This window comes from Kogia breviceps, chromosome 14 (assembly GCF_026419965.1).
Source record: "Kogia breviceps isolate mKogBre1 chromosome 14, mKogBre1 haplotype 1, whole genome shotgun sequence".
Classification (NCBI taxonomy): Eukaryota; Metazoa; Chordata; class Mammalia; order Artiodactyla; family Physeteridae; genus Kogia; species Kogia breviceps.
The window spans coordinates 71,153,307-71,180,317 of NC_081323.1; the positions used below are offsets into that span (position 1 = coordinate 71,153,307).

General features: G+C 44.2%; 1 protein-coding gene across 4 annotated transcripts in view; it reads left to right on the top strand.

Moving 5' to 3' along the window:
• Positions 1 to 27,011, top strand: part of PRKCB (protein kinase C beta) — a 310,378-nt gene that overhangs the window by 211,695 nt on the left and 71,672 nt on the right. For all 4 annotated transcript variants that reach the window (XM_067013684.1, XM_067013683.1, XM_067013686.1 and 1 more), the window contains 4 exons: positions 3,614 to 3,770; positions 5,185 to 5,319; positions 10,966 to 11,062; positions 17,434 to 17,580. In XM_067013684.1, coding sequence (XP_066869785.1) covers positions 3,614 to 3,770; positions 5,185 to 5,319; positions 10,966 to 11,062; positions 17,434 to 17,580 — 536 coding nt within the window. The remainder of the gene's footprint in view (positions 1 to 3,613; positions 3,771 to 5,184; positions 5,320 to 10,965; positions 11,063 to 17,433; positions 17,581 to 27,011) is intronic.

Genomic DNA, 27,011 nt, shown 5'->3' on the forward strand with positions numbered 1-27,011 from the left:
TAGAGAGATTTGCTTTCTCGATACATATGCAGCTCTCTTGCTGCTGGGAAACATGACTGTACTTTGAAAAGCTTCAGGAAGGACAGGCCTTTGGATCTTAGCCTGCAGCTACTGTCAACTGCTCATGATACAGTGGCTCTAGGAGCCAGAGCTCTTGGAGATATGAAGGCCAACAGTCCCAGAATCGATTCTGTTCCGTACCTTTCCACAGAAATTTTTGGCCCCTTTGGTAGAGGAGAGACCCCAAAGGACAGAAGTAGAAGAAAGGGTTCTATAAGGGTTGGGGGAAAGATGGAGTCATGCCTCAGTTAGGAATGTTTGGTTCAGGGGAAGTAGATGCCCAGGGAGAGGTCATTCTTAGGCCATTAGTTATGAGATTGGCTCAAGAATACACCATACACTTGTCCTGCAAAGAGCACTCTGAAAGAGCTGTGAGGTTGCAAACTTACAATAGAAAAATGTCCTGGTGATTGTCCTGTGGTGTCAGTTCATAAGAGGGGGGGGGGGGGGAGTGTGGTCTTTGAAGAAAGACGAGCTGTTTCCACTTGCATACGTGTTGCCAGTCAACCAGACAGACAGGTCTCTTGCACTTCAGAGCGTCTCAAACCATGTTTTTATGCAGCTCCCTAGAGTGATAGATGTGTCATTCCAAGATCCCAGCCTAGAAACTGGCACATGCTGTTTTCCTTGGAAGGCTCAATAAATGAAAGTAACAGTTGGAGATTGTATTCCATGGGGGAAATGAATGGGGATATTAAGAGATTATATCATCTAGGAAAGTTTTATCTAGTGTGTGCTCTGTGGACCAGCAACATTAGCATCACCTGGGAGCTTGTTAGAGAAACAAATGAGCAGGTGTCACTGCAGACTTACTGAATCAGAATCTATCTGTGGGAGTGGGTCCCAGGAATACGTGTCTCACAAGTCCTCCAGGTAACCCTTATCCACGCTAAGGGTTGAGAAGCATTCCTCTAGAAGGGTTCAAATGGAAGAGTCGGATGCATTATTCTCAAGAAGGAAAACCACAAGTGGTTCTGTTTAGTATCAGTCTGTTTGGAAATGGTTAAGTCTTCATAATAAAAATAGACAAATGTGGCAAAAGGGGCACTGAATATGAATTTTAATAACAATGAAATAGCAGTAATATAGCTAGCATTTATTGACTATTCCCTAGGTGCCAGGTTCTGTGCTAAACATGTATATTCCTTGTCTGACTGCACTCTTATAATAACCCAATGAGGTATGTATTATTTCCATTTCACTGATCAAGAATTTGAGGTTTAAAAATGTGAAATACTGCTAGGCAAGATGCAGACCCTGGCATCTTATAGCCCTGAATCCACTACACTATATGACCTGGCTACTGTCTCATTAGAAATCAACTATACTTTGAATAAATTTGGTTTTATATATTCCTTGGGGACAGGATCAACATCTTATGTTGGCCCCTCTGTCACCAGTACCTAGCAGAATGCCTGACACATTAGGGACCTGCTTATTGAGCTTAACCAAATCAAAGAGGAAAAATTATTGCTTTTGGTGCAAAAGTGAGATACAGCTTGCAAGCTGAGATGGAACATGAATTCAACCTGTGGATGAATGGAAGAAAGGGCCATGTACTAGAGTGCAGAACAGTGTCACTGCAGAATAAGTTACAATTTGCATCCCGGGGTCCCTTGTCACTCCTCAGACAGTCCACCCAGCCCTTTCCTCATTTCATTTATTCAGCCTCAACCCTTTACTAGCTATATGATTTTAGGCAAGTCAGCCTCCCCTGACTCCCATCCCTAGCAGTGGTTAGCTGCTTGCATGTAGGAAAATATTTGAATTTAATTAAGGCTGTGTTTGTCAGATAAAATGGAAAGAAAGAGGAGTAAGGGAGTTGAAAGTAATTTCAGGGAGTGATTATAATGCACCCAAACCTCTAAACTGGGGGTGAATGGAGTAAAGGCAAGAGGGAATGGGGAGAAAGAGAAAATATATTGTGCTCAATAGACTGATTGGTGATGAAAGGCCTGTAGCAGTGGGGTACTAGAGTTAATGAACTGGAAAATGGGAAGTGGCATAAGATCGTGGGCTACTTGAAACTGAGTTTAAGAAAATAGTGTAATTGCTGGATGGATGATAAGCACCAGGGAGGAGGTGATGGGGGTGGAAGCAAAGGTTGCAGGGAATGGGGGATGCTTTACCCCTACCTTTCTGTTTCTGTTATCTTATTACACTTATGAAATACTTAGAAAAGATGTTGAATGATGGCTGTGGTAATGGGTATCTTTGTCTTATTCCTGACTTTAATGGGATTGCATTTATCATTAACTTTGGTGTCTATTATTTCAGATAGCCTTTATCCTGTGAAGAAAATTTCCTGTTATTTCTAGCTAAATGCAGTGATCCTATGGTTTTCTCCTTTGACCTACAAATATGATGAATATTTTAATAATGGATTTCTAAGGTTGAACCATCTTTGCATTCCTGCTAGGAGTCATTAGTTATTAGCCTTCTAGCAGATAGTTTGATTGAGTCTGCTAATACGATACTTCCCTTGGCTGTCTTCATTACTGGTTTTGAACTGACTCCTAATTAACTTCTTCCCATTTCTCCAGGTTGATGTCTTATTCTACCTTATCCTCCCTATTCCCAGTTGCATCTGCACTGCTGACCTCTATGCTTCCTTTCCCCTCTCTAAGCCTCCTTTCCCCAGGGTGTTCTTGGTTGAGGGTGGAGCCTAATGGTAATGCTGCTCTTTTTCTCTCTATGGGCTGTCTGGGTACTGGTTATGGGTGCTACATGGAAAATAGTTGCACTTTGGTTTAGAGGACAGCTCTTTGTCTTTTAGCTTTTTCTTTTTGAATTCAGGTAAAATGCATATAACATAAAATTAACCATTAACCATTTTAAAGTGTACAATTCAGTGGCACTTAGTACATTAACGGTGTTGTGCAACCATCATTTCTATCTAGTTCCAAGGAATTTTGTCACCCGTAAAGGAGACCCCATAACCATTAGGTAGTAACTCCCCATTCCACCTACCACCAGCTCCTGGCAGCCACTAGTCTGCTGTCTCTTTGGATTTACCTGTTCTGGATGTTTTATATAAATGGAATCATAGAATATGTGACCTTTTGTGTCAGAGTATACACATGTTCATAGCAGCACTGTTCACATCAGCCAAAAGGTGGGAATGGCCCAAATATTGATCAGCTGTTGAATGGATAAACAAAATTTGATGTATACCTACAAGCGGATATTATTCAGTCATAAATGAAGTTCAATGTGTATGAACCTTGAAAGCATTATGCTAGATGGAAGAAGCCAATCTTTCTTGTAGACTTTTTGGAAAATAAGATAAGAGAACTTACAGTTAATCTAGGGGGCAGAGTGGGGAGAACAGTATGAAAGTCAGAAATCAATTGTAAACCAATATAGAGCAGAGTCTACATCTTTTCAGTTTTATCTTACTTTGTACGCTTCTTAGCTGTTGATGTTAATAAATGAAAATTCCCATTAAGTAAGTGTGATGCCGATGATCTTTTCACAGGTTCTACAACCATGAGTAGCTGGTGCTTAAATATTCTGGGGCTGTTAATGCTAAAACTGCTTTTTCTGTTTTTAGTAAGAGATGCTAAAAACCTTGTACCTATGGACCCTAATGGCTTGTCAGATCCTTACGTGAAACTGAAACTGATTCCTGATCCCAAGAGTGAGAGCAAGCAGAAGACCAAAACCATCAAGTGCTCCCTCAACCCTGAGTGGAACGAGACATTTAGATTGTAAGTTAAAGCCACTGCAGGGCTCCCCTGGTGGCGCAGTGGTTGGGAGTCCGCCTGCCGATGCAGGGCACACGGGTTCGTGCCCCGGTCCGGGAGGATCCCACATGCCGCGGAGCGGCTGGGCCCGTGAGCCATGGCCGCTGGGCCTGCGCGTCCGGAGCCTGTGCTCCGCAGCGGGAGAGGCCACGGCAGTGAGAGGCCCGCATACCAGAAAACAAACAAACAAAAAACCATTGCAGCCCAGCCTGGGTGGTGCAGGTTGGGTTGTGGACCACCTGAGGTTGGGGAGGTCCTCTCCCAGCTTCTCTTTCCTTCGCTCCTTCCCTGCCTCCCTCCTTCCTTCCTTCCTTTCCTTCCTCCCTCCATCTGCATTTTTGCATTGCAAGCCAAGTAAAAATTGGAATTTTTTTTTATACAGTGCTGAGAATGTCTCTGGTGTGGGAGAGTAGGTGGGATGGAAAATAGTGTGATGTGTTGCTAGGTGAAGGCAAATTGTGGGAGAAGCTCTGGGTCTTGGCAAACATGGGGACGTAACCCATAGGGTGTGGGGTATGACCTCTCTAGGGCTGGGTGTGTGGATAATGCTAGGCCTGTAGCTTGCCGGGAGCTCTCTGCCAGCTGCCATGGAGGATTTTACCTGGCTAGTGCTGCGAGAATGTGGGTTCACTTCTTGATGCATCTGGGCCAACAAATATGACATATATCAGCTGATACTTATTGAGCATACACTATGTATAACGAGCACTGTATTAAGTGATCTAGCTTCGTTGGTCATTTCATCCCCATTTTACCAAGGGGGCTTAAAGAGATGAAAGCACAGGCCAATGTCCCACAACAAGTGCAGGGTGGAGCAGGATTCAGCGACAGACAGTCTGACTTCAAGGGCCGTGGGCCAAAAGCACGATCCCTTGTGGCGCCTCGTTCCTTCTTTCCCCTCTCAGGGCAAAACTGGGGGCCTATTCAGCCTCAGTCAAGGACATGCCCTAGAACAATTTCCCCTAGACTGGCACCATCAAGACTCTTTCCTTCATACATTTCCTCAGCCTCATCCTCAACCCGCATGTGTGCAAACACTCACACAATTATGTGATTGACATCTATAGTTCTTATAGTGACTGTGTCAGTAGGATTTCCTGAACGTCATGGATCCTATTAGGACATAAGGCAGCAGAAGTGGTTAGAACTGTCCCTGTCAGAGCTGGCCTAGGTCCTCCACCTGTTTAAACCACAGGCTGTAAAACAGGAAAAGCTCTACCTCCCTGGGGAGCTTGCCTGGGATGGAAACTGAATATGTTTCTAACAACAGCTTGTAATCCTTAAAAATTCCTACCTTCAGGCTTTGTCCTCTTGTACATTTCATCTGCTTGAGAAATCACCTTAACCTCCACCGACTTCTCTTTTTTTCTCCTTGCAGCCAGCTGAAAGAGTCGGACAAAGACAGAAGACTGTCTGTAGAGATTTGGGATTGGGATCTGACCAGCAGGAATGACTTCATGGGATCTTTGTCATTTGGGATTTCTGAACTGCAGAAAGCTGGTGTTGATGGCTGGTAAGGGAAATTTCACTTTGAAAGCAACAGTACAGCTTGCTCCATCAAAATGTGGGAGCAAGTATGTTTCCCTTTCTCTCCTAAATGTGAAAGACTAAAGCAAAATCACAAAGTGAAAGCTGGTAGATTGGCTCTGCCTCATAGATAGTTTTATTTAGTCCTCATGCAAAAAAAAGAAAGAAAACAAAGAAAAGAAAAAAGAATTAGTTGCCAATATTTTCAAAATCAGGACGTTTCCCATAAAAATCTGTACCTAGAGCGTAAAAATGAGGACAATTGAATAATTAATACCCCCTTTAGACACGATGTGGATTTTCTATTTGCCACAGTCCTCACCAGTCCCTATTGTTTTACATCTGCCCCATTTTACACAATTATATGGCTTGACAGGACCCATGGGCACTAAAAGGGCTCTCACACTTTACCCAAAAGATTATGTGTAATCCACTGTCAGATTTTGACTCCTTAAGAAGATGCTTCTTCACTGGGATTGCTTACCAAGCCTGGTTGCAAAAGTGTTGGAAGGTCATGGTCAGCTGCAAAATCTCCTTTGTTCTGACATTTTTGCTTTATTCCGTTCTAATGGCAAAAAATCCTTCCCCAATATTCCCATCAAAGAGGCTGCATAAGTCCTCTTTGGCAACTGTTTCTTTCCCAGTTATGTGTGTAAAGGAGTCAGAAGAGATAGCCCACCTTGGCACTAGAACTTTGGGAGAAGTAGTAATTAGGGGTGCTCCTACCTCTTTAAGAGAAATTGTCTTATTTCTGAATGGTCCTTGCTCAGGGCTTTTTCAGTTACAAGTGAAAGACAATCAAAATCAAACTGGTTTAGCAAGAAAGAGAATGGATCACTGGGCCCTCCCATCCTTTCCATCGTCCTCCTTACAACTTCCTTGTCTCTCCTCCACATTTATTGTAGGCTTTTATTCAAATAGATATTGAGTGTCCACTCTGTTCTAGTCACTAGAGATACAAAATAGTAGAAAATAGTGTTTGATGCTGATGAATGCTATAGAGAAAAATAAGCAAGAAACAGGGGTAGGGACTGCCAGGGGACGGTGACATTTTGGTTTAATAGCATGCTCAGGAAGGGACTCTGAAGAGGTGACATACAGTCAAGACCTGATGGGGGTGAGAGAATGGACCATGTGAAGATTTAGGGAGAAACTGTCCCACACAGAGAGAATTAACCTGTCCACTTTGGTTGCAGAATTGTAGGGACCTCTTGCCTAGTCGATCCTTGTCCATTCTTCCATGTTCAGTCTTTCCAAGTCCTCTGGCTTCGTGTAAAAAGTGACATGTTGTTGGATTTAAAAAAAAGAAAAGAAAACGTCATTCTGAAAGTGCTTTCCTCTTTTCCACAGGGAAGTGTTTTAACATGTTTGGTCTTAATTTCTCCATTTTTATCATGGTGTTTCTGTTTCTAAAGGTTTTATTTTTTTCCTTTGCTATTTCATTCTTTTCTATGTTTTTGCAGCTGAACAGATTATCCTAAATCATTGTTACCTTAAAGTCATATTTCTTTAAGCTTTCTTTTGTTATTACTAATAGTCATGTTTTGGTCTTATCACACACACAAAATAACTAAAGCTTTGGAATCAGACTTCGTGGGTTAGAATTTCTGTCCTACCACTTCCTAGCTGTGTACCCCTGGGCAAGTTACTTTGCCTTTCTGTGCCTTCTTTCCTCATTTGGAGATAATAGTGGTAATTAAGTCATAGGATTGTTGTGACATTAAATTAGTTAATATAAGTGAAGTGCCCAGTGTCTGGTAAATAGTAAGCACTCAGTAAGTGTTAGTCATTATTATTACTTGAATAATTATTGGAAAAATATAAATAAGCAAACAGAATATTATCGGAATCCCATTGCCCAGAGATAATCACTATTGACCATTTTTAGAGTTTTTTTCTGTGTGTGTGTATGAAACAAAAATGAAAACTTACTGTCCATACTGTTTGTCAGTGTGCATTTTTCACCTAACAATGCATTATGAACGCTTTTCCCTATCATTCAGTAATCTTAGGCAACATCATTTTTAGTAGCTTCATATAGTCCATTCTTATAGATCAGCCTCAATTTATATAATCATATTCTAATTATAAGATATGCAATGCTTACCTATATAAATAATTCTACAGTAAACATACTTATAGTGAAACCTTTGTGCATGGCTTTAATTATTTCCTAATAAATTCCTAAACCTGGAATCAATGGCTTTGAGACCATATGCATTATTCAAGTATTTGCCATAATGTTCTGTAATTTTTTTCAGTCAATTTACATTCTCACCAATGCTGTGTGAGGCTTTTCATTTCACCCACACCTGTCAACATCTGGTATTACAAATTTCAAAGATGATGCAAAGGCTATATGTATTTTGTTACTAATTATACATATTTACATAATATGATACATGTTTTTATATATACTTTCCTTATTTTATAATATAAATATTTATTATTATTATACATACATTTGCTATTAATCATGTTGAATGTTTTCATTTGTATATTGCCTTTTTTTTTGTATTTATAAGTGACTATTTCCGGTGTTTTGCCTATCATTTTCTTATTAATTTAGAATAACTTTTTATGTAAGAAGGATAATACTATATCTTTAATGAAATATATATTGCAATATTCCCCTCTTTGATGTTGTAGGTTAATTTTGGTAATATGCACTTTTTTCTTAGTGGTCTATAAAGCATTCCATTCAACTCTAATTAATATAATAAATATCAAGCCAACTGCCAGAAAAAGTTCTCTAGTTTGTCCACTGATTCCCTAGTTGTTTTCTGAATTAGCCATCCTAGTGTTCACTGTCTCCTATGGATTTGAAAATTTACTAATTATATTTTTCTTCTGAAAGTAGTCTTTCCTAAGCTCAGACTGTTGCCGCTTCATAGATGCATCAACCTCTTGGATCTCATTGAAAATATGAGTTAGGTATTTTCTGGAATTTTCTCTCTTTTGGCACCAGTTCTATTTCATGGGAATCCGATTCCTCATCGTTTCTCTTTATTTTAATGAGTTTTCCACATGCCCTCCTTATAGAAGGGTGAACACAGAAATGTTGAGTGTTCCTGCTCTAATCTTTCACATCCAGATGAAGGGAGAAAGGAGCCTTTTGTATTTTTGGAGTTCTTCTTTGTTGGGTTGAGGGTCCTGGTCCTGTAGATATTTGGGAGAGGGCTACGGCTGGAGTCAGCTGCACAGCAGGCAGCCCTCCTGCCCCGTGGAGGGGCATCTTCCCCCTGTTGGTTTTGTGCGCTTCAAAGTCGGAAGGGGTTCCTGCTCTTCTTTTCTAACGGGCACAGTTGTCCGTATTGGGAGGCCACAGTGACAGCGTACTGGCCACAGCAGACGTGAGGTGGTGGTGCCGTGCTCTAACCAGTGCCCCAGGTGTTGACGTGTCCTGTACTTGCTGAATATGGATCGGAATTTTTGACCCTCATCCAGTCCCTGCTGGTCTGTTCCAGCGTTGTTAGTGGGGTCCTGTTGAGGTTCCCACTGGCTGATCACAGCTGGTCAATCCCCTTTGATGTGTATTTTCCAAAGTATGGGGCCCTAAATGGCTTAGATAGTACATGCTTGGGGCATCAGCCATATTGAATTGTACCCTGACAAAGCTATTCTTTTTTTTTTTTTTTTTAAATTTAGTTTATTTATTTATTTATTTATTGGCCGCGCCATGCAGCATGCGGGATCTTAGTTCCCCGAGGGATCGAACCCGTGTCTCCTGCATTGGGAACGTGGAGTCTTAACCACCGGACCGCCAGGGAAGTCCCAAAACTATTCTTTTGTTGGTGTTGCTTCAGTTCTTGAGTTTACTGCAGAGAAAGTCTCAGAGGGCGCTGGTGTATCCTTAATACTCGTTAACCCTTGCTGCTTGCCGATCTCCCATCTTAATAAAAGGGGCAGGTATTAGTCTCAGAGCCTTTGGTAAGCAACACCATCTACTTGGCTTTGAGTAACTTTGATTTGCGTATGCTTCATTTTTTACAGATACATACTTTCTGCTTGTGACAAGTGTTGTTGGCTTTCTTTACAAGGAAGAGATATAAAGTGACTTTTCAAAGTGAATTTATTATTTGAAAAGCTGATTTAATGAAAAGCATTGTCAAAAATAACATCCAGATTTAGCAAAATCCACAAAGGTGGAGGAATTTTGCCAAATACTGCTCCATGCTCTCTTACTAATACTTTAATTTGCAGAACTTCCTGAAAGTCCCTGCTGTGTGTATAGCACCCTTCTTGATTTCCAGCAAAGATACAGATGTTCTCTTATTTTTGTATTTATTTTGGTAATTTCTTTGGCAGTTTGGAAGATGAGCACTGAATATTAAATGTGGAGGTGTCCAGGCTCAAACTGTCATCTCTGCTCTCTCTCTATTTTTAGAAGCTGCCTAGGAAGATTTGTGAATGGAGAAAAAAATTGTGATGAAAATTGTAAATTCTGGTTAGAAAGTCTCTGGGAGTGAGGAGTTTGGGGTTCTTTTCCCCCCCTGCTGACTCCAGTGCCTTTGGAATGTCCCTTTTCCTTCCTCCCACTCATCTCAGTCTGACTAGATGGAAACATCTTTGTGGTCTAGAAGCAAACTGAAACCATCTTGTTTATTATAGTAATATTAATATCAGTAACAATGATGGTGGTGCCTTTTATTGAACACTTGCTAAATGCCAGGCACCAGGCTTATCACTTTACATGCATCATCATGTCTCGGCTTCACAGTCATCCTATGAAAAAGACTTTTATTCCTATTTATTGATGAGAAGAATCGAGGCTCAGAGGGCCTACCTAGCTTATTCAGTTATCCAAAGAGGCAAGGGAAGAGGTGAGATTTGGACCCAGGCATAGTTTGACTCCAGGGCCTGGGTACTTTCTCAGGAGCTTGACTACCGAACTCTTTGGGAAGGTTTCTGCCTAGAAAAACGGCATCAATGAGACAAGTGCAGAGTCATCCAAGTGCTGGGACGGCCAGGTGGCAGCATGGTACAGTGAAAGGGGATAGAAATACTGGGACAGCGTGATAGGAATACGTTGACAGTGGGAGATCCTCAACATGCTTTCAGAATCAGAAAGCACATAATGGACCAAAAAAGTAGGTAGAAATATTGAATGATATAATCAAGAAAATTGTGTGTGTCTGTGTGTGTTTAGAGAGACAGAGAACTTCGCATCCTATAAACCCGTTTTTTTCTGATGTGTTTCTGATGTTTATAAAAATATATAGTGTCCCTGGCTACACACACACACACACACACACAGCAAAACAAAAAACCCTCAACACATGTTTTTATTTTATTATTATTATTTTTTTAATTAATTTTTTTTTTTTTTTGGTGGTACGCTGGCTTCTCACTGTTGTGGCCTCTCCCTTTGCAGAGCACAGGCTCCGGACGCGCAGGCTCAGCGGCCGCGGCCCACGGGCCCAGCCGCTCCGCGGCACGTGGGATCTTCCCGGACCGGGGCACGAACCCGTGTCCCCTGCATCCGCAGGCGGACTCTCAACCACTGCGCCACCAGGGAAGCCCAACACATGTTTTTAAAGCAGAGCGTTCTATAGACTTCCCTCCCTTATCCTAATCAACAAAATGATATTAAGGAGAGTCCTGGAATTTGTCTTTCCTTTGCTCCCTTTAGGTTTAAGTTACTGAGCCAGGAGGAGGGCGAGTACTTCAACGTACCTGTGCCGCCGGAAGGCAGTGAGGGCAATGAGGAACTGCGGCAGAAATTTGAGGTGAGACGTCTTTCTTTCGGCATCAGTGGGAACCGGTTGAGTCTGCCTCTGTACTGTTTTTCTTGTTTACGGTGTGGTTTCTACCGAGGCCTTGCCTGACCCTGTGCCTTTGCGGTAGAGATATTTTGGAAGCTCAGTCAAGTAGGCTTGCTGAGGGATAGAATATGGATTTGGATCTGTCGGCAGGATGGTGCTGTACTAACAAATGGAATTGATAGTGCTGGTGACTCCGTGAAATACCCATGGATGCATCTTTCGAAGATTAGGAGCCCTTGGCTCTGACCTTGGGCCATAGTACTGGTCTGCTTCTACCCCAGATAAGCCCCTTCCCTTCTGTGGAGCCAAATAAACTCCATATATGAGACTAGCAGGTATGTAGGACACATCCCAGTTTTACAAAGAAAACGTTTTGGGGAAAATGGGTTTGAGTCCCTTCATTATATGTGTATTGAGTGATTTTAAAGTAGTTTCATAAGGGAAAACACATTATTTTGTTCACAGAAACTTAATATACTGAGTCTGATGGGAAATCATCAATTCTAGATAAGCAATGATGGCCTACTAACTCTGAAAAATGTATAAAATAGCTAAAATGAAATAGGTTACTGTCATTGTTATTCATCAAGTAATCACACAAGCAAATAGAAACAAAATATGACCAGGTAAAGTTCTGTGAAAGAGAGGTCCATGGTGCTTTGAGAAGATACAAGAGGGAAATGTAACCTTGTCTGAGAGGACAGGGAAGGAGTCATTGAGGAAACAATAGGGAAGTTAACCAAGTAAAGAGGGGAAAAGAGCATTCCATTCAGAGAGGCGAACAGGTGCAAAGGTCCTGTGGTAGGGAGTTATATAGCAACTCTGTGACAATGAAAGAAGGCCAGTGTGGGTAGAGAAGAGAGAGCAAAGGGTGAGTTCACAGTGTGGCTGGGAGGTGGGTGGGGTCAGAGTAGGACTTTGCTGACTTTAGCAAGGGTTTTGGCATTTATTCCAAGAATCATCTTAGTGTCCCCTCAACTTGATAGGACTCATACTTGTGTACTGACCCTTCTCTTGAGCCTGTGCCCTCCATAAAACCTGGTGACGGTTCTGACCCAGTGGGACTTCCCTTCATGGAAACAAGTGGAATAAACATGTTGGCCTTGGACTTAACAGTCATTCTCCAGTGAACTTGATCACTGAGGTTCATCCTTATAGAGCAGCTTGCTCAAGTCCAAATGAGTTGATGAAAGGACTTTCCCTCCCAGGATAGTCAAGAACTGGACAGTGATAATGTTTTAGGACAGGAGGGCAGGCCTTCCAGAGAACCCTTTTCTTCTCCTTCCTTCAACTTTCTGATGGAGTGGAGTCCATTTGCTGCCGAGTTAAAAATGTCCTCTTGTGGGTGAAAAAAACAAAACCAGTGTTTTCTTGTATAAAATGAAGTCTCAGTTTTGCAAAATGATTTCTTCTGTCTTAGGGCAGCCAGGGTGACATTTCAGAACACCCAGGAAAACATTTCCTACATGAACAGAGCATTTGTCTGGGCCAGTTATTGGCTTGAAGGAAAGGACTGTTTTATCTGCGTGCAACAAAATGTGTCCTTTATTTCCCGCAAGAGCCTGCAAACGCTTGTTTATGCCTGAGTGGTAATTGCTCCACACCATAGTTTGTTGATTAACAAAATGTTTCCAAGAGACCGAAAATTGTTCTCAGACACATAGAGGAATTTCAGTTGACCTTGGACGTGAGAAATGTAATCTCTGTGCAATAACCAATTAGCACCCAGAATGACTCAGAAATTACTTTCAAGCCTCTTATCTGGAGAAATTCTGAGTGACAGTAAAATGGAGCTGCAGAACTTGGGGTAATAGAATTTCACGGTAGGGTGAGCTTGGTGAAGTTACCACACGTGGTATGCTTCAGAACATTGGAGGAGGCTCTGTCTGGGGACTTTTGTCCGGCTGTGGCCTTGCCGATGGGCCAGGGAAGGGAAGACTCCATTTTGCACGGTTCAGAATGGGTCTTCTGACAGGCTTAGAATTTTTTAATTTAATAAAATGCTTACTATGTGCCATTTATTGTTTTAAGCGCTTGAGAAATATTAAGTCATTTAATTCAGTCCTTACAACCACCATGACTGGTCGGTACCTTTATCATCCCCCTTTATCTTTTACAGATGAGGAAAATCAGCAAGTTACCACTGTGGGCAGCTGGGGTTTAATCCTGCCAGGGGTTAACCGGGCCGCAGGGTTTCCAGTCAAGGGGCAGGCAGCTGAAGTATTATCCACGAGTTCCCCTTCCATCACTGGCTGAAGGCTGCTTCCAGGGCTATTAACTTGCCAGCACTTTCAACTTGGCCTGCTTGTGGGCTGTGCTTGCTCCTGCAACCAGGAGAAGAGCCTGCAGGCAGAGTCACAGATGTAAGCAGCAAGCAGCTCCAGGTATAGAGAGGAGAGGGCTGAGGGGTCTTGGCTGGATACCTGGAGCCACATGTGTGCAGCGTAGCCTATTCTGTTCAGGTGGTTCGAGAGCCAGCCCGCCTGGATCGGAATCCCAGTTCTGTCCCTTCCTTGCTGGGTGCTGAAGGCAGGTTACTTTGTTTCTCTGAGCTTTGGATTCCCCACCAGTATGTATCATGGTACTTCTGACCTCCTATGGTTACGTGAAGAGTGAGTGAGATAGTGGGGAGCGTCTCCATGGACCGCTAGCCTACAGAGGTGTCTACCGCCGCTGCTGGGTACGGGAGTGCCATTGGAGCTCCTTGTGGGGGTGGAGGTTAGTTTAAGCCAAGAAAGGCATCCCTCATCTGAGATGGGGCCCTGGAGCCAGGCAGCCGGGACACCTTCACTCTCCTGTAGCGCAGTCTGGAGACAGGCAGGGCTCTTTTCTCAGAAGCGGGTCTCTTTGCTTTATCTTTGAGCATCAAGTCCTAGGGCTCTAAATTAACAGACACGAAAAGGCAACCATTAGTGTGTTCCTGTTTCTGAAGCCGTATCCAACGCAGCAAGGTAGAGGATCATTTACATTTGGGCCTCAATTTTAAAATGTTTGTTCTTTGCTGGAGGACCTGCTAGGCACGAGGCCGCTGGGAGACATGGGACGTTCAGAGGAACACAGGACAGGGTTCTGGTCCCAAATGTTTTTAGAACTGGGCAGGTAACAAGAAGGGGGAAAAGCTTAGTGTGAGACAGCAGGGTGTGATGACGGTCAACTGGAGACCCCGTGTCCCGTCTAAACCGCCCCATCCTTATGGATGGGGCCCTCTTTTGCCAGATCTGCTTCTTTAGAAGAAGCCGGGATTCGGGTTTTTGTAGGACATCTCCTGATTTTTAACAGATCTCAACGAATTTAAATATTAGTGCAGACCAGACCGATAAGGCTATTAGACTTCTGATCTAGCATCTAGAGGCTGAGATAACATTGTCTTAGTTCAGACTCTTATAACAAAAATACCACAGACTGGGTGGCTTAAACAACATTTATTTCTCACAGTTCTGGAGGCTGGAAGGTCTAAGATCAAGGTGCCGGCAGAATCGTTGTCTGGTGGGGGGCTGCTTCCTGCTTCATGGCCCTCTTTTTGTTTTGTTTTGTTTTGGCCACGCCCAGAGCATGTGGGATCTTAGTTCCCTGACCAGGGGTAGACGCCCCCTGCAGTGGAAGCTTGGAGTCCTAACCACTGGACCGCCAGGGAAGTCCCCATGGCCCTCTTCTTACTATGTCCTCACGTGGCAGAAGGGGCAAAGGGACTCTTCTGGGGTCTCTTCTATAAGGGCACTAATCCCACCCATGAGGACTCCACCCTCATGACCTAATCTCTTCCACAGGCCCCACCTCCTAATACCATCACGTTTGAGGATTAGGATGTCAACATATGAACTTTCAGGAGACACAAACATTCTCGGTCTATAGCATGTAACTGTGAGAAGAGTCACACAAGCAAATTGAGTCGGAGCAGGGAATTCAGAGGAGAGAAGTTTGCTTGAAGGACTGAGGAATCAAGCTGTTGGACACTTGCTGCTCCTTGAAGAACAGGGAAAAAATTTTCCTCTAAGCAGTCAGATGGAGAAATGGGGAAGTGTGTGCACCTCACTCATGCTCCACTGGCAGGGGGTGCTGGGACCTGCAGGTGGATGGAAGCAAACGTCAGGGCTGGAACGGAGACCGGGGACCAGGGACAGTCAGGATGTGGATCTTCACAGGCTGGAGATTGGAGTGTGTGAATCGGGTGGGTCCTGAGTTGGGACTCAGAGAAGGTGGGAGACATCATAATAAAGCAGGGATGGTGGGAGGGAGGAAGGGGGATATGTTTAGATTGGGATAGCCTGGGAAAATCTCCGGGGGCTGGAGGGTGAGCATTTGGGATGATGGGAGGACATGGCCCTGAAAAAGCAATGCAACTTCTGTTTGAGGCTGTTTTCTTGTTTGCAATTTCCCTAATGATCTGATTTTAACTACCCCCTCTAGGCTTTAACCCCCAAATCTGGCTCCAGTTTTTGGTGGGGTATTTTTATGATTTTTTTTTTTTTTTGCGCTGCGTTGGGTCTTTGTTGTTGCGTGCAGGCTTTCTCTAGTTGCGACGAGCGGGGGCTACTCTTTGTTGCAGTGCGCGGACTTCTCATTGTGGTTGCTTCTCTTCTTGCAGAGCATAGGCTCTAGGTGTGCGGGCTTCAGTAGTTGCAGCACGTGGGTTCAATAGTTGCGGCTCACGGGCTCTAGGGTGTGCGGACTTCAGTAGTTTGGCTTGCAGGCTCTAGAGCGCAGGCTCAGTAGTTGTGGTGCACGGGCTTAGGTGCTCTGCGGCATGTGGGATCTTCCCGGACCAGGGCTCAAACCCGTGTCTCCTGCATTGGCAGTCGGATTCTTAACCACTGTGCCACCAGGGAAATCCCTGCCTCCAGTTCTTGTGTCATTTCTTAACCCGAAAACCACATAATACAACTGTTCACTGGGTATTTAGTTACACTTGATCGTCCCAGAGACACTTAAATCTCAACATATCTTTACTACAAGATAACTGGACCAAGAAAGCTCACGGCAGCCTTGTTAGCAGCCAAAAAGTGGAGACAACACAAATGCCCATAACAGAAGAATGAGTAAATGTAAACAGGAAATGCTACTCAGCAGTACAAAGAACAAATCACTGATTCAAGCAACAACGTGAGTGAATTTCAAGGCCATTAGGTTGAGCAAAAGAAGCCGGATGCTAAAAACTACATATACCCTATAGAGGAAACCTTGACACTCTCACAATACTTCCGACACCAAGTGAGTGGGTTTTCCACACCAAGAAGTTCTCCAGTTCTCTGTGGGCACCAAACTAGGTGTTCTACAATTTAGTTCAGTTTTGGCGCTAGCTGCCTGGAGTTAGTGCAGACCCCATAGGTTAAGGGCTCAGTCCTACAAGGCATCCCCCACTTTAGACTCCAATCGCAAATATTCTGGCCTCCTATTCTCCCCTGCTTTCACAGCATTTGCTGCCATTCTGAGTCATCACCCCGTTGCACTAAGGACAAACGTGGGCCTCATCCATCCATCTACCCAACAGAATATTTAACTAGAAAGTACGCTAGTTGTCAGGGAAATTGCGGAGAATGAGACATAGTCCCTGCCCTGGCAGGTTTCCAGTCTGTTGGGGAAAACAAGTGAACAGACAATTATCATGCAGTGCAAATGGGAAGTGAGGCACAGCCCACCCAGACAGAGAGAATCAAGGAAGGCTTCCCCGAGGAGGTGAGAACGTGGAGCAGGAGGTAACTAGGTTGGCGAAGGGGAGAGAATAGTCGCCCACACAGGAGCAACAGTACGTGCAAAGGCCCCGAAGTGGGAGGGACCTGGGGCTCAAAGATGTGAAAGGAGGATGAAGCTGTGTTTCAGAGAAGAAGGGGCCGAGGAAACGTTGAAGAGGTTGGAGAAGCAGGTAGAGCCTGGTCATACTGGGCCATCTGGGCCAGTGACAGCACCGAAGTCTTTATCCTAAAAATGATGGGTCACTGCCAAAGCATTTTAAGCAGGCGGTGACTTGGTTGAGCGTGAGGAAGTGGAAGATCACGGTGACTACATGTCAAGCCCAGTGTGCAGGGACCCAAGGTGGGTTATCCAGGTGAGGGATGGTGACAGATGGTATTGGTGGAGATGGAAAGAAGAAGGAATTCTAGAGACAGCGGGGAGGAAGCAGTGACTGTTCCTGGCGGTGGATGAGACACGGGGGGATGAAAGAGAGATGAGGTGCCAAGGCTGGCCTCCACCTTCTGGGTTTGCACGGTGGAAGCTGGGCCGTGCTTTTCACCCAGCTGGGGCAATGAGCTGCGGTAACCACAGCTTGCAGCCTATACATACACGTGCAAGGGCATCCTCGAACTCTGATGATGTTTTCTGTGTGCTTCTCCCTCCAGAGGGCCAAGATCAATCAGGGGACCAAGGCTCCTGAAGAAAAGACGACTAACACCATAACCAAATTGGACAACAACGGGAACAGGGACCGGATGAAACTGACCGATTTCAACTTCCTGATGGTGCTTGGAAAAGGCAGCTTTGGCAAGGTACGGTACGGCTGGGTGGTGGCGCCTGCTCCAGAAGGAACAGCTAACAAGGCAGGCACATTTGCTGTTCGTATGGGGCTTCCATTCCAGTGAGGGAGAGAGCGAAAAGTAAATAGAGGTACACTACAGTTGGTAACGAATACCGTGAAGGAAATGAAAGGAGTGCTGTGTCACAAGACAGATCAAGAAGGGACTCACTCAGATTGAGGAAGTGACGTAGAAACTGAGACCTGAAGGGTGAGACTGAATCAGCCATACATTCAAAGAGCTAGGAAGGAATGTTCGCAGCGGAGAGAACGGCAAGTGCAAAGGCCCTGAGGTAGGCAGGGGCTGGGCACATCCTAGGCACCATCAGAAGGTGCTGGGGCCAAAATGCCATGAGCAGGGGGAGGTTGCAGGATGTGAGGTTGCAGAGGTGGGAGGGGCCTGATCATGCAAAGCCTTAGAAGCTGTGATGAGAAGTTTGGATTTTATTCACAGTGCAGGGGGGAGCCACTGAAAGTCTTAAGCAGAGAAGTGACATGATCAGATTTGGGTTTGGAAAAGATTACCTTTGCAGCTGAGAATGGAGATGGTTCTTTTCGAACAGCAGCACAGCTGAAGGATGACCCTAGGACTTGTAGAGTGATTCTGGATGCGATTATAGGTACTAGGAGATGCTGTTTCACTGAAGCTGAGATTGTGTTATAAGTATTCCTGACTTGTTTAGTGTTGTGAGTTTTTTAATCCCTGTGTGTGCCACCAGTATATCTCATATCAGTCTCAGAGCATGAACTCCGGTGTGCAGAAATATCAAATTTCTTCCCCATCTCTGTAGCTTAAGTCAAAAATCTGGGAGTTATCCTTGACTCCTCTTTGTCCTCCCCTTATCCCAGCCTTGCATAATCCATTAGTTAGTCTGGATAGGTCCTCCTCCGAAGCATATCATGAATTTGCTGAGTTCTCTCTACCTTCACTAATGCAGCCCTAATCTATGCCATACAATACCGTCTGGACCACTGCAGACGTTCCTAACTGGTTTCCCTGCTTCCACGCTTGTGACCTATAATTAATACACTTCTATGCAGCAGCCATAGTTATTTGTAAAAACTTACATTAGGTTAAATCACTCCCATGCTTAAAACCCTCCAATGACTTCACAAGTAGAATAAATTCTATACTGTGTCCTTGGCTTACATCACTCTTTAAATTCTGATCAATTTAAATTGTTCTCTGATTGATACCTTCTTTTCCTTTCCTTCTCCCCATCACCTTGGGCCTCATGAGGTTCTCTGAGACGTACAAAGCTCCTTCCTCTCTTAGAGTTGTTTTTTTTTTTTTTTTGCGGTATATGGGCCTCTCACCGGCGCGGCCTTTCCGGATGCTCAGGCCCAGCGGCCACAGCTCACGGGCCCAGCCGCTCTGTGGCACACGGGATCCTCCTGGACCAGGGCACGAACCCGTGTCCCCTGCATCGGCAGGCAGACTCTCAACCACTGCGCCACCAGGGAAGCCCCTCTCTTAGAGCTTTTGTGATGCTGTTCCTTTTATTCTTTGCAGAGCTGGCTCTTTCTTGTAATTCTCATCTCTACTTAGATATCACCTCTTCTTTTTTTTGTTTGTTTGTTTGTTTATTTGTTTTCTGTACGTGGGCCTCTCACCGTTGCGGCCTCTCCCGTTGCAGAGCACAGGCTCCAGACGTGCAGGCCTAGCGGCCATGGCTCACAGGCCCAGCCGCTCCGCGGCATGCGGGATCTTCCCAGACCGGGGCACGAACCCGCGTCCCCTGCATCGGCAGGCAGACTCTCAACCACTGTGCCACCAGGGAAGCCCAGATATCACCTCTTCTGAGAAGTCTTCCCTAACTACCACTCAAAGAGCCACTCATTCATTCTCCATTATATTTAACTCTCTCTTAGCACCCATCACCAGATGATACTTCTCTTGCTTGTTTGTTGGTTTGTCTCCTTGTTCTAAGATCTGATCTCTACAAGAGCCAGGAGCTCTGTCATGTTCACTGTACTTGCAGTGCCTGTGGATTGAATTTATTCAGGGTCTAGACTGAATGCGTGAATTTTCTCTATGGGCCACAAGGTCCATCCATCTGCTGTGATGGACTAAGGAATCTGAGGTGGTGGCCCAAAGTTTGAAGAGCCTTGGCAGGGAGTGAGACTAGAGAGTAGGAACACGGATTAAGATTGCTGAGCAGGCTGGAGGTCCAAAAGGCTAGAGAATAAGCAGTAGTGATGGTAGAGGGCCGTGCCACTCTGCCCTTTTTGCCAGCAGCTCTGAGCAGCCTGGGGGGTGGAGATGGAGAAGTAGATGGTGGATTTGAGCTAAGGATGGTGATTAGCAGGATCAGTGCCCTAGAAGATCACGGTAATAAGGGAGTCAAGGACTCTGGGAAGAGGGAGATGCCCACTGCAGATCCAACAGAGCCTGTTCTAGCAGGTTCTCAGTACAAGTGTACTGAATAAATGAAGAAAAATGACATCCAGGCTGGAAGGAAGTCAAAGCAGAAAGAGGGTTATAACCTTGGTGAGAAAGAAGGAGTCTAGAGGCCTAGGGATGAGAAACAAGTGGGTGAGGCCAAGAGATTTAAAATGCTAGGAAGACTAGAGGCATTTAGATTTCAAAGATGGGGGGGTTTCCATGAGGACCAGGAAGAATGAAGCCTAAATGAAGAGGAGGTTCTAATAAGCTGAGGCTGTCGGGGAGTTTTAAAAAATTAAATTATATTTTAAGAAGCAGTGTTTTCCCGTGGTTCATAAGGAAAATTATATTCAAAGGATAAACACTGAGAAGTCTTGCCCCCACTCAGGTTCACATCCTTCTGTGCCCCCTTGCTGCTACGGCCCTCCGTATACAAACTGTGTTGTTAATTTGCATCTTTCCAGTTTCTCTCTGCTAATTTAACAAATATAAATATGCATATTTCCTCTTGTCCTTGTTGCCTCAAAAGTTAGCAGACCACACACATATTTCTTCACCTTTTTGATCACTCCGCAGTACAGACTGGAGAGTTTTTGATTGAGGAATGGAAGTTCTGGAGGGTCTTACAGAAAGGATTGGGGTTGGAGGGTGGGTAGAGAAGTGGGAGAGTGAGTCTTGGGGAACAGTGAGGGAATGAGAGAGAATAGATCATATGTTTCCATGGAAACTGTTATAATAATTGAGAGTTCTGTTCCAGACTGGGGATGTGGCATCAAATAAATCACAGAGGAAAACAACAGTATGTCATGAAAGCAAACTAGAATAACAAAAACCTCTACCATCCTTTAAAACATAGAGTAATCCTTTGCAACTCTCGTTTTGCCAGTCGCGGTTTTAAATTAATGTGGTTTTATATTTGAATGCCTACTTTTCCCATTTTGCAGTCTTGTGGGATATATACATCAACCCCCTAAAATGGAAGAACATAGCAGCAGTAACTGCTCCCCCGCCAAAGATGAAAGACATGGACCGTTGGGTAATTTGTTCACACCTCCCCCCTCAGGCCCACTGTATCAGATCTGGCCCAGAAAAACATGCTCTTAGAGACAGTAATAATTTGTGGAGCGACTAGGGAGAGACAAAAGCATTTTGCTAAGACCTATGAAAATGAAACAAGGGACAAAGCCAGTGTGAAGGCCATTGAGTTCCAAACGAGTAAACCCTGTTTCAAAAACTTTAAAAAGAGGAAAAAATTTGGAGAGTTTGCTTTCCTGACCATGTGAAAGCGTTTCCCTGGGAACGTTATCGCACCAGGGCAGGGCCTCTTGGCATGTCTGGCTTACTTGGAGATAGACGCCCTCTAGAACTTTTGTTGCAGAGCATTTGCATATATTATTCATTTGTTATTTAATGTTTATCTTTATAGTTTTGTCCTCTCTATTGTTTCTGATTTCTTGAACCTTTGACTTCTGCTTTGCCAACCTTTACACTTTTCAAGAATTTTACCTCTGTGGTTGTCGAGTGATTTCTGCTGTTAAAATTGTGCTCCAGATATATAAATTGGGCAGATATGCACTGTTCAGACTGATTATACAAGTGGAGCTTATATAGTAAACACAGCAAGTCTCTGATAAGGTGTATACACAGCACAAATACAACTCTATACATTACAGACTTAATCCCCCTAATTCTAAAGTGCCATAATAAATATCCATTGGAGATATATATATATAGTTTTTGCGTTACACGGGCCTCTCACTGCCATGGCCTCTCCCATTTCGGAGCACAGGTTCTGGACGTGCAGGCTCAGTGGCCATGGCTCACGGGCCCAGCCGCTCCACGGCATGTGGGATCTTCCCGGACCAGGGCACGAACCCACATCCCCTGCATCGGCAGGCGGACTCTCAACCACTGCGCCACCAGGGAAGCCCGACTGGATATGTAATGAATGCTGGTATCACTTTCTTTCTGAGACTTCAGATGTGCTTGATTTGTATGATCCGGATGTTTTTAGAAAATCATGCTGAGAAGTTTGAATGAGGGCTTTCTTCTTATTTTCTTATACTCGTGGACTCCTTCCTGTGGAGGATACTGGCCTGCTGGGGGGTTGGTGGTGTGGGGAGGGCAGGAACCTGTTGTGGTGGACCTAGAGCTAACATAAAGAAGCTCAAATCCAGCAGCACAGAAGAACTATCATAGGAAAAGATCAAGAATCGAAAAAAATGAAAATAGCCCAAATGTTTATCAGTAGTGTGAAAGTTAAACATATAATGGTGTATCCATGATACCTTCAAAAGGATGAGGTCTTTGTGTCTCTCATATCTCTGTCTGTCTATCTGTCATCATGGACAGATGTCCATGACATAGTATCAAGTAAAAAGAGAAGCAAACCACAGAACATTATGATTAGTAACATAAAATACACTGTACATAGAATAATTCTACTTATGTAACATACTCATAGTCCCCACTCTCATTGAAGTTCCCCCCAACATTTTATTAGGAAAAACTTTAAAAATGCAGAAAAGGGCTTCCCTGGTGGCACAGTGGTTGAGAGTCCGCCTGCCGATGCAGGGGACGCGGGTTCGTGCCCCGGTCCGGGAAGATCCCACGTGCCGCGGAGCGTCTGGGCCCGTGAGCCATGGCCGCTGAGCCTGCGCGTCCGGAGCCTGTGCTCCGCGACAGGAGAGGCCACAGCAGTGAAAGGACCGCGTACCGCAAAAAAAAAAAAAAAAAAATTACAGAAAAGTTAAAAGAATTATACAATGAACACCCATAATACCCGATACCTAGATTCTGCAGCCAGCATTTGACTGTATATGCGTGATCACATGTCTCTCCATCTCTTTGTCAACCCATTTTTTAATGCGTTTCAAACCAAGATGCAGATATCGGTACACTTCACCCCTGAACTCTTCAGCATGCATATCATTTAACCAGAATTCAATATTTGTTTTTGATCATTTTAAGGTAATAAAATTTACATACAACAAAATGCACAAGGAAGTATATCATTCTATGAATTTTGAAACATGCATACTTAAAAACCCAGTGGCAGTATAAACGTTAATGAAAAAAAAAAATCACACTAACAGATGTAAAGTACAGCTGTGATGTTTGCCGTGTGCTGGGAGAGCCTGCGGGGGTGGGATCTGCCCTGGCCAAAGTCAGCGAAGGCTTCTGGGAGAAAGAGGATCTTGAGCTTTATCTAAAGGATGAGCTAAGTTAACTGTGCAAAGAGGGGAGGGAGTAAATGGAAATCTCAGAATGTCTCTTCTGGGACTTCCCTGACTGTCCAGTGGTTAAGATTCTGTGCTTCTAATGCAGGGGCCACGGGTTTGATCCCTGGTTGGGGAACTAAGATCCCACATGCAGCGTGGCAAAAAAAAAAAAAAAAAAAAAAAAAATCTCTTCTTCCAGACCCCACACACCTAACCTCCTTTATTAGTTAGGGTGGATCCAACTGCCATAACAAAAAGATCCCTGCATCTATACTGGCTCCGACACAATAGAAGTTTAATGTTCATTCATGTAACAGTCCAAGATGGGTGTTCCTGGCCTCACCCACGCTCTCCATATGGTGATTAAGTGACCCAGGTTCCTTCCATCTTACACGGCCCCATCAATCCCTACAGCTTTGTTTTTGTCTATACTCAGAGTGCGGAGGGGGAAGGAGAGTACAGAGGAGGCACAAGCTGCTTCATTAAAGCCTTGGTTTGGAAGTGGCACCCATCACTTCTGCCTACACGCTATTACAGAGAATTTAGTCACATGACTCAGTGCAAGGGATGCTGGGAGAACGATTTTGATGGAAAGATAGTGGTCTCAGCCATACCCCCTACTTTTCAGCTCTGGTTGGAATTCTGCTTGGTGACATGAAAGACCTTCTGACTTTAACCTTTAGAACTCCCGATTTTCATGCCCCACAAACAAAAAACTTTAAGCTTCTCTTCTCGATGACATTTCCTTGTGTTCAAATCATGCAACGTGCCAGGTGTTAGTGCTGCTTTTCCTGAAGCATAGCGTAAGCCAGGAATAAATCAAGTAGGAAGAAGTCAGCATCTTATAAAATTAAAAGGAAAAGTGGCAAGTCTTTAGAAACTGAGTGCCCCGGTATTACATTTATCTCTTCAAAAAGTCCCATTCAGGTCTGCTGCTCTGTATGCATCGAAGATGATCAAAAATAAAAAGCTGAGAGGTGAGAGACAAAACCATAAAGCCTCCTCTTCTGGTGTTTGACTTCTCTAGAATAATGCCCAAGAGGCTGATGATATTAAGTGCCTGAGTGTCACTAAGGAGGCCATTTGGTGTGTTAGCCAGTGGCGCCTTTCCCGTGGCACCCCAGAGACTCAGCATTTGTGTCCCACTCTCCAAGGTGCTGACACCAACTCCCTTGGCTCAAGATTCAGACTGTACAAAAGGGTTGAGTATAGCCTTGGCCAAGTTTCCCAACTATTACCTATTTATGCACTTGTGTTTTTTTTTTTGTTTATTTTTTTAAGCACACATATACCTCCTTTATACTATCTTAAATATTTTCTCTCTCTCTCTCTTTTTTTTTTTTTTTTTTTTGGCCGCATTGCGTGGCTTGTGGGATCTTAGTTCCCTGACCAGGGATTGAACCCAGGCCCTCGGCGGTGAGAGTGCAGTCCTAAACTCTGGACTGCCAGGGAATTCCCCTTAAATATTTTTTTAAAATTGATTTAGTTGACTTCCTTTTCTTCTTCTTAGCATTGCCCTAAGTGATAATGTATGTGAAATCACAGGCTTGATCTAGCAGTCATATATTTATTTTAATATATTCTTAGGAGAATTTATTAAAAGAAAAATAACTTTGTCCTTGTATTGCCAGTGGTAGAAGTGCCACATTTTTTGAAAGACTGCCTTCAAGATCTTACACTCACATGACAATTGGTACTTCAATTACCATTGTATTACTAAGAACATGAAGTCTTTTGCTACATTTTTTGTGTATATCTGGAAGCTACAGAAAGTCTCTGATCTTCCCTGTCCCCTATATCCTTTCCTTTAGATGAGAAGCATGCTCAACATTTCCTGTATCCTTAAAGATGTTTTCTGTGATCTTGACTCCCCTTTCTCTGTCCTTTACTCACTGACTATATCCAGGGAATCAAACTGCTCTTTTGAGATTTGCTGCCTACACTTCCTCCCCACTCACCTGTGCCTTATCCTTTTTGCCTTGTGACTTCTATGCTCAGCTACTTCTGAATTGCCCGTCTCCCGGGTTATCAGTGATCTCGTAGCTCCTAACTCTCCAGATCTGAGCACAAGTCATGGTGGCTGCTTATGACAGCAGAGGGCAGACATGAGGGAAAGGAACTGAGGCTAAGACTGGAACCCATACTGGGGAGGAGTATCACTTTTATAATAACTGCCCACTGACAGCATGATTAAGGATTATTCATTCAGCAAATATGTATTGAGCATTTACTATGTGCTAGGCACTGTTCTAGGTGCAGAGGAAACGGCTGTGAACAAAACAGACAAAAATATCTGCCCTCATGGAACATATATTCTTGTGGTGGCGGTAGTGAAGAAGATGATGATGTCACCTAACGTTTTGAGTCCTTACTATATGCCAGGCTTTGTTGTAAGTGCTTTGTATGTTTTGGCTCATGTTTATGCTGTGATGTAGCTACTTATAGCCCCATTTTACAGGTGAGGAAAAGAGATGCAGGAAGTTGAAATAAGTTGGTGAAGTCACAGAGCTCGTCAGGGGCATTTAACGGACCAGGTTTGGTTTAGATGCATGTGATCTTAGGCTCTTGATTGCCTTGATACTTAACACTTGCATTTCTAGTCTCAACAGTGGTCGCCTTGCCATGTCACAAACATATTCTAGAAGGTTAACCATTTTCCCCTCTTATTTTCTCATTTCCCCCTCTCTGCTCTTTGCCTCTAAGAGTTTGCATGCCTTGTTTTCATTCTGAGCCTTTGCCATTAGACAAATGCCATGTGCATGGTGATGGAAGGCTCCAGATTTTCTGTTCTCCCTCCTCACTCTGTGTTTGTCAGTTACCTATGCATATGCAAACACCCGTCAGAACTGTGGGCCATCAACAAAGATTCCTGGGAGGGCTCCTGAGAATGGGCTCCTCTCTTCTAGAGCCTGCCCTTCTCACCTCCTCTACAGGCTTCAGCTAGTGGGGTCCTCCAAGTCCTGGGGGCACCTCTAGTGTGTGTGGTTCCTCAGCTGGTTCCCTTTTCACCATCACCCTCCATTTCTTCTAACCCTCACCAGCTCTATCTCCCATCCCCACCCTCTACAATTCCACTTGCCCACCTCTCCATTGCCTCCAACTTTTGAGCTCATACTAAATGCCAGGGATCATGCTATGGATTTATATGCATCACACATCATATTATTTCTTACCACAGTCATGCAAGGTAGTTACTGATATTAACCCTATTACACCTATTTGGAAATTATAAGTCAGAGAGATTGAGTGACCTCCCCAAGACTACACAGCTGGGAGTAGGCAGGACCAGGACTTGAAATCAGGTGTTGTGATTCTAGTTGCCTCTTTCCATCTCTAACAGCACTCTTCTCTACTCTTGGGTCCACTCATCTCCACCAAACTGCTAGTCTTTTCATCTTTGAAACAGTTTCAAAGCTGCTATGGAGACTTTTGTGGGTTCTTCCTTACACCATGAAAAAAAGTTTAAAACTGTATCTTACGGGGCTTCCCTGGTGGTGCAGTGGTTGAGAGTCCGCCTGCCGAGGCAGGGGACATGGGTTCGTGCCCCGGTCCGGGAAGATCCCACATGCCGCGGAGCGGCTGGGCCCGTGAGCCATGGCCGCTGAGCCTGTGTGTCCGGAGCCTGTGCTCCGCAACGGGAGAGGCCGCAACAGTGAGAGGCCCGCGTACCGCAAAAACAAAACAAAACAAAAAAACTGTATCTTACAACTGCTTTGGTATAAGGACAAATGTATTAATGTTGCATGTTAAAGCAGTTTCTTCAGCCTAAAAGTTCTTTTTTTTTCTCTTGTGATTCTA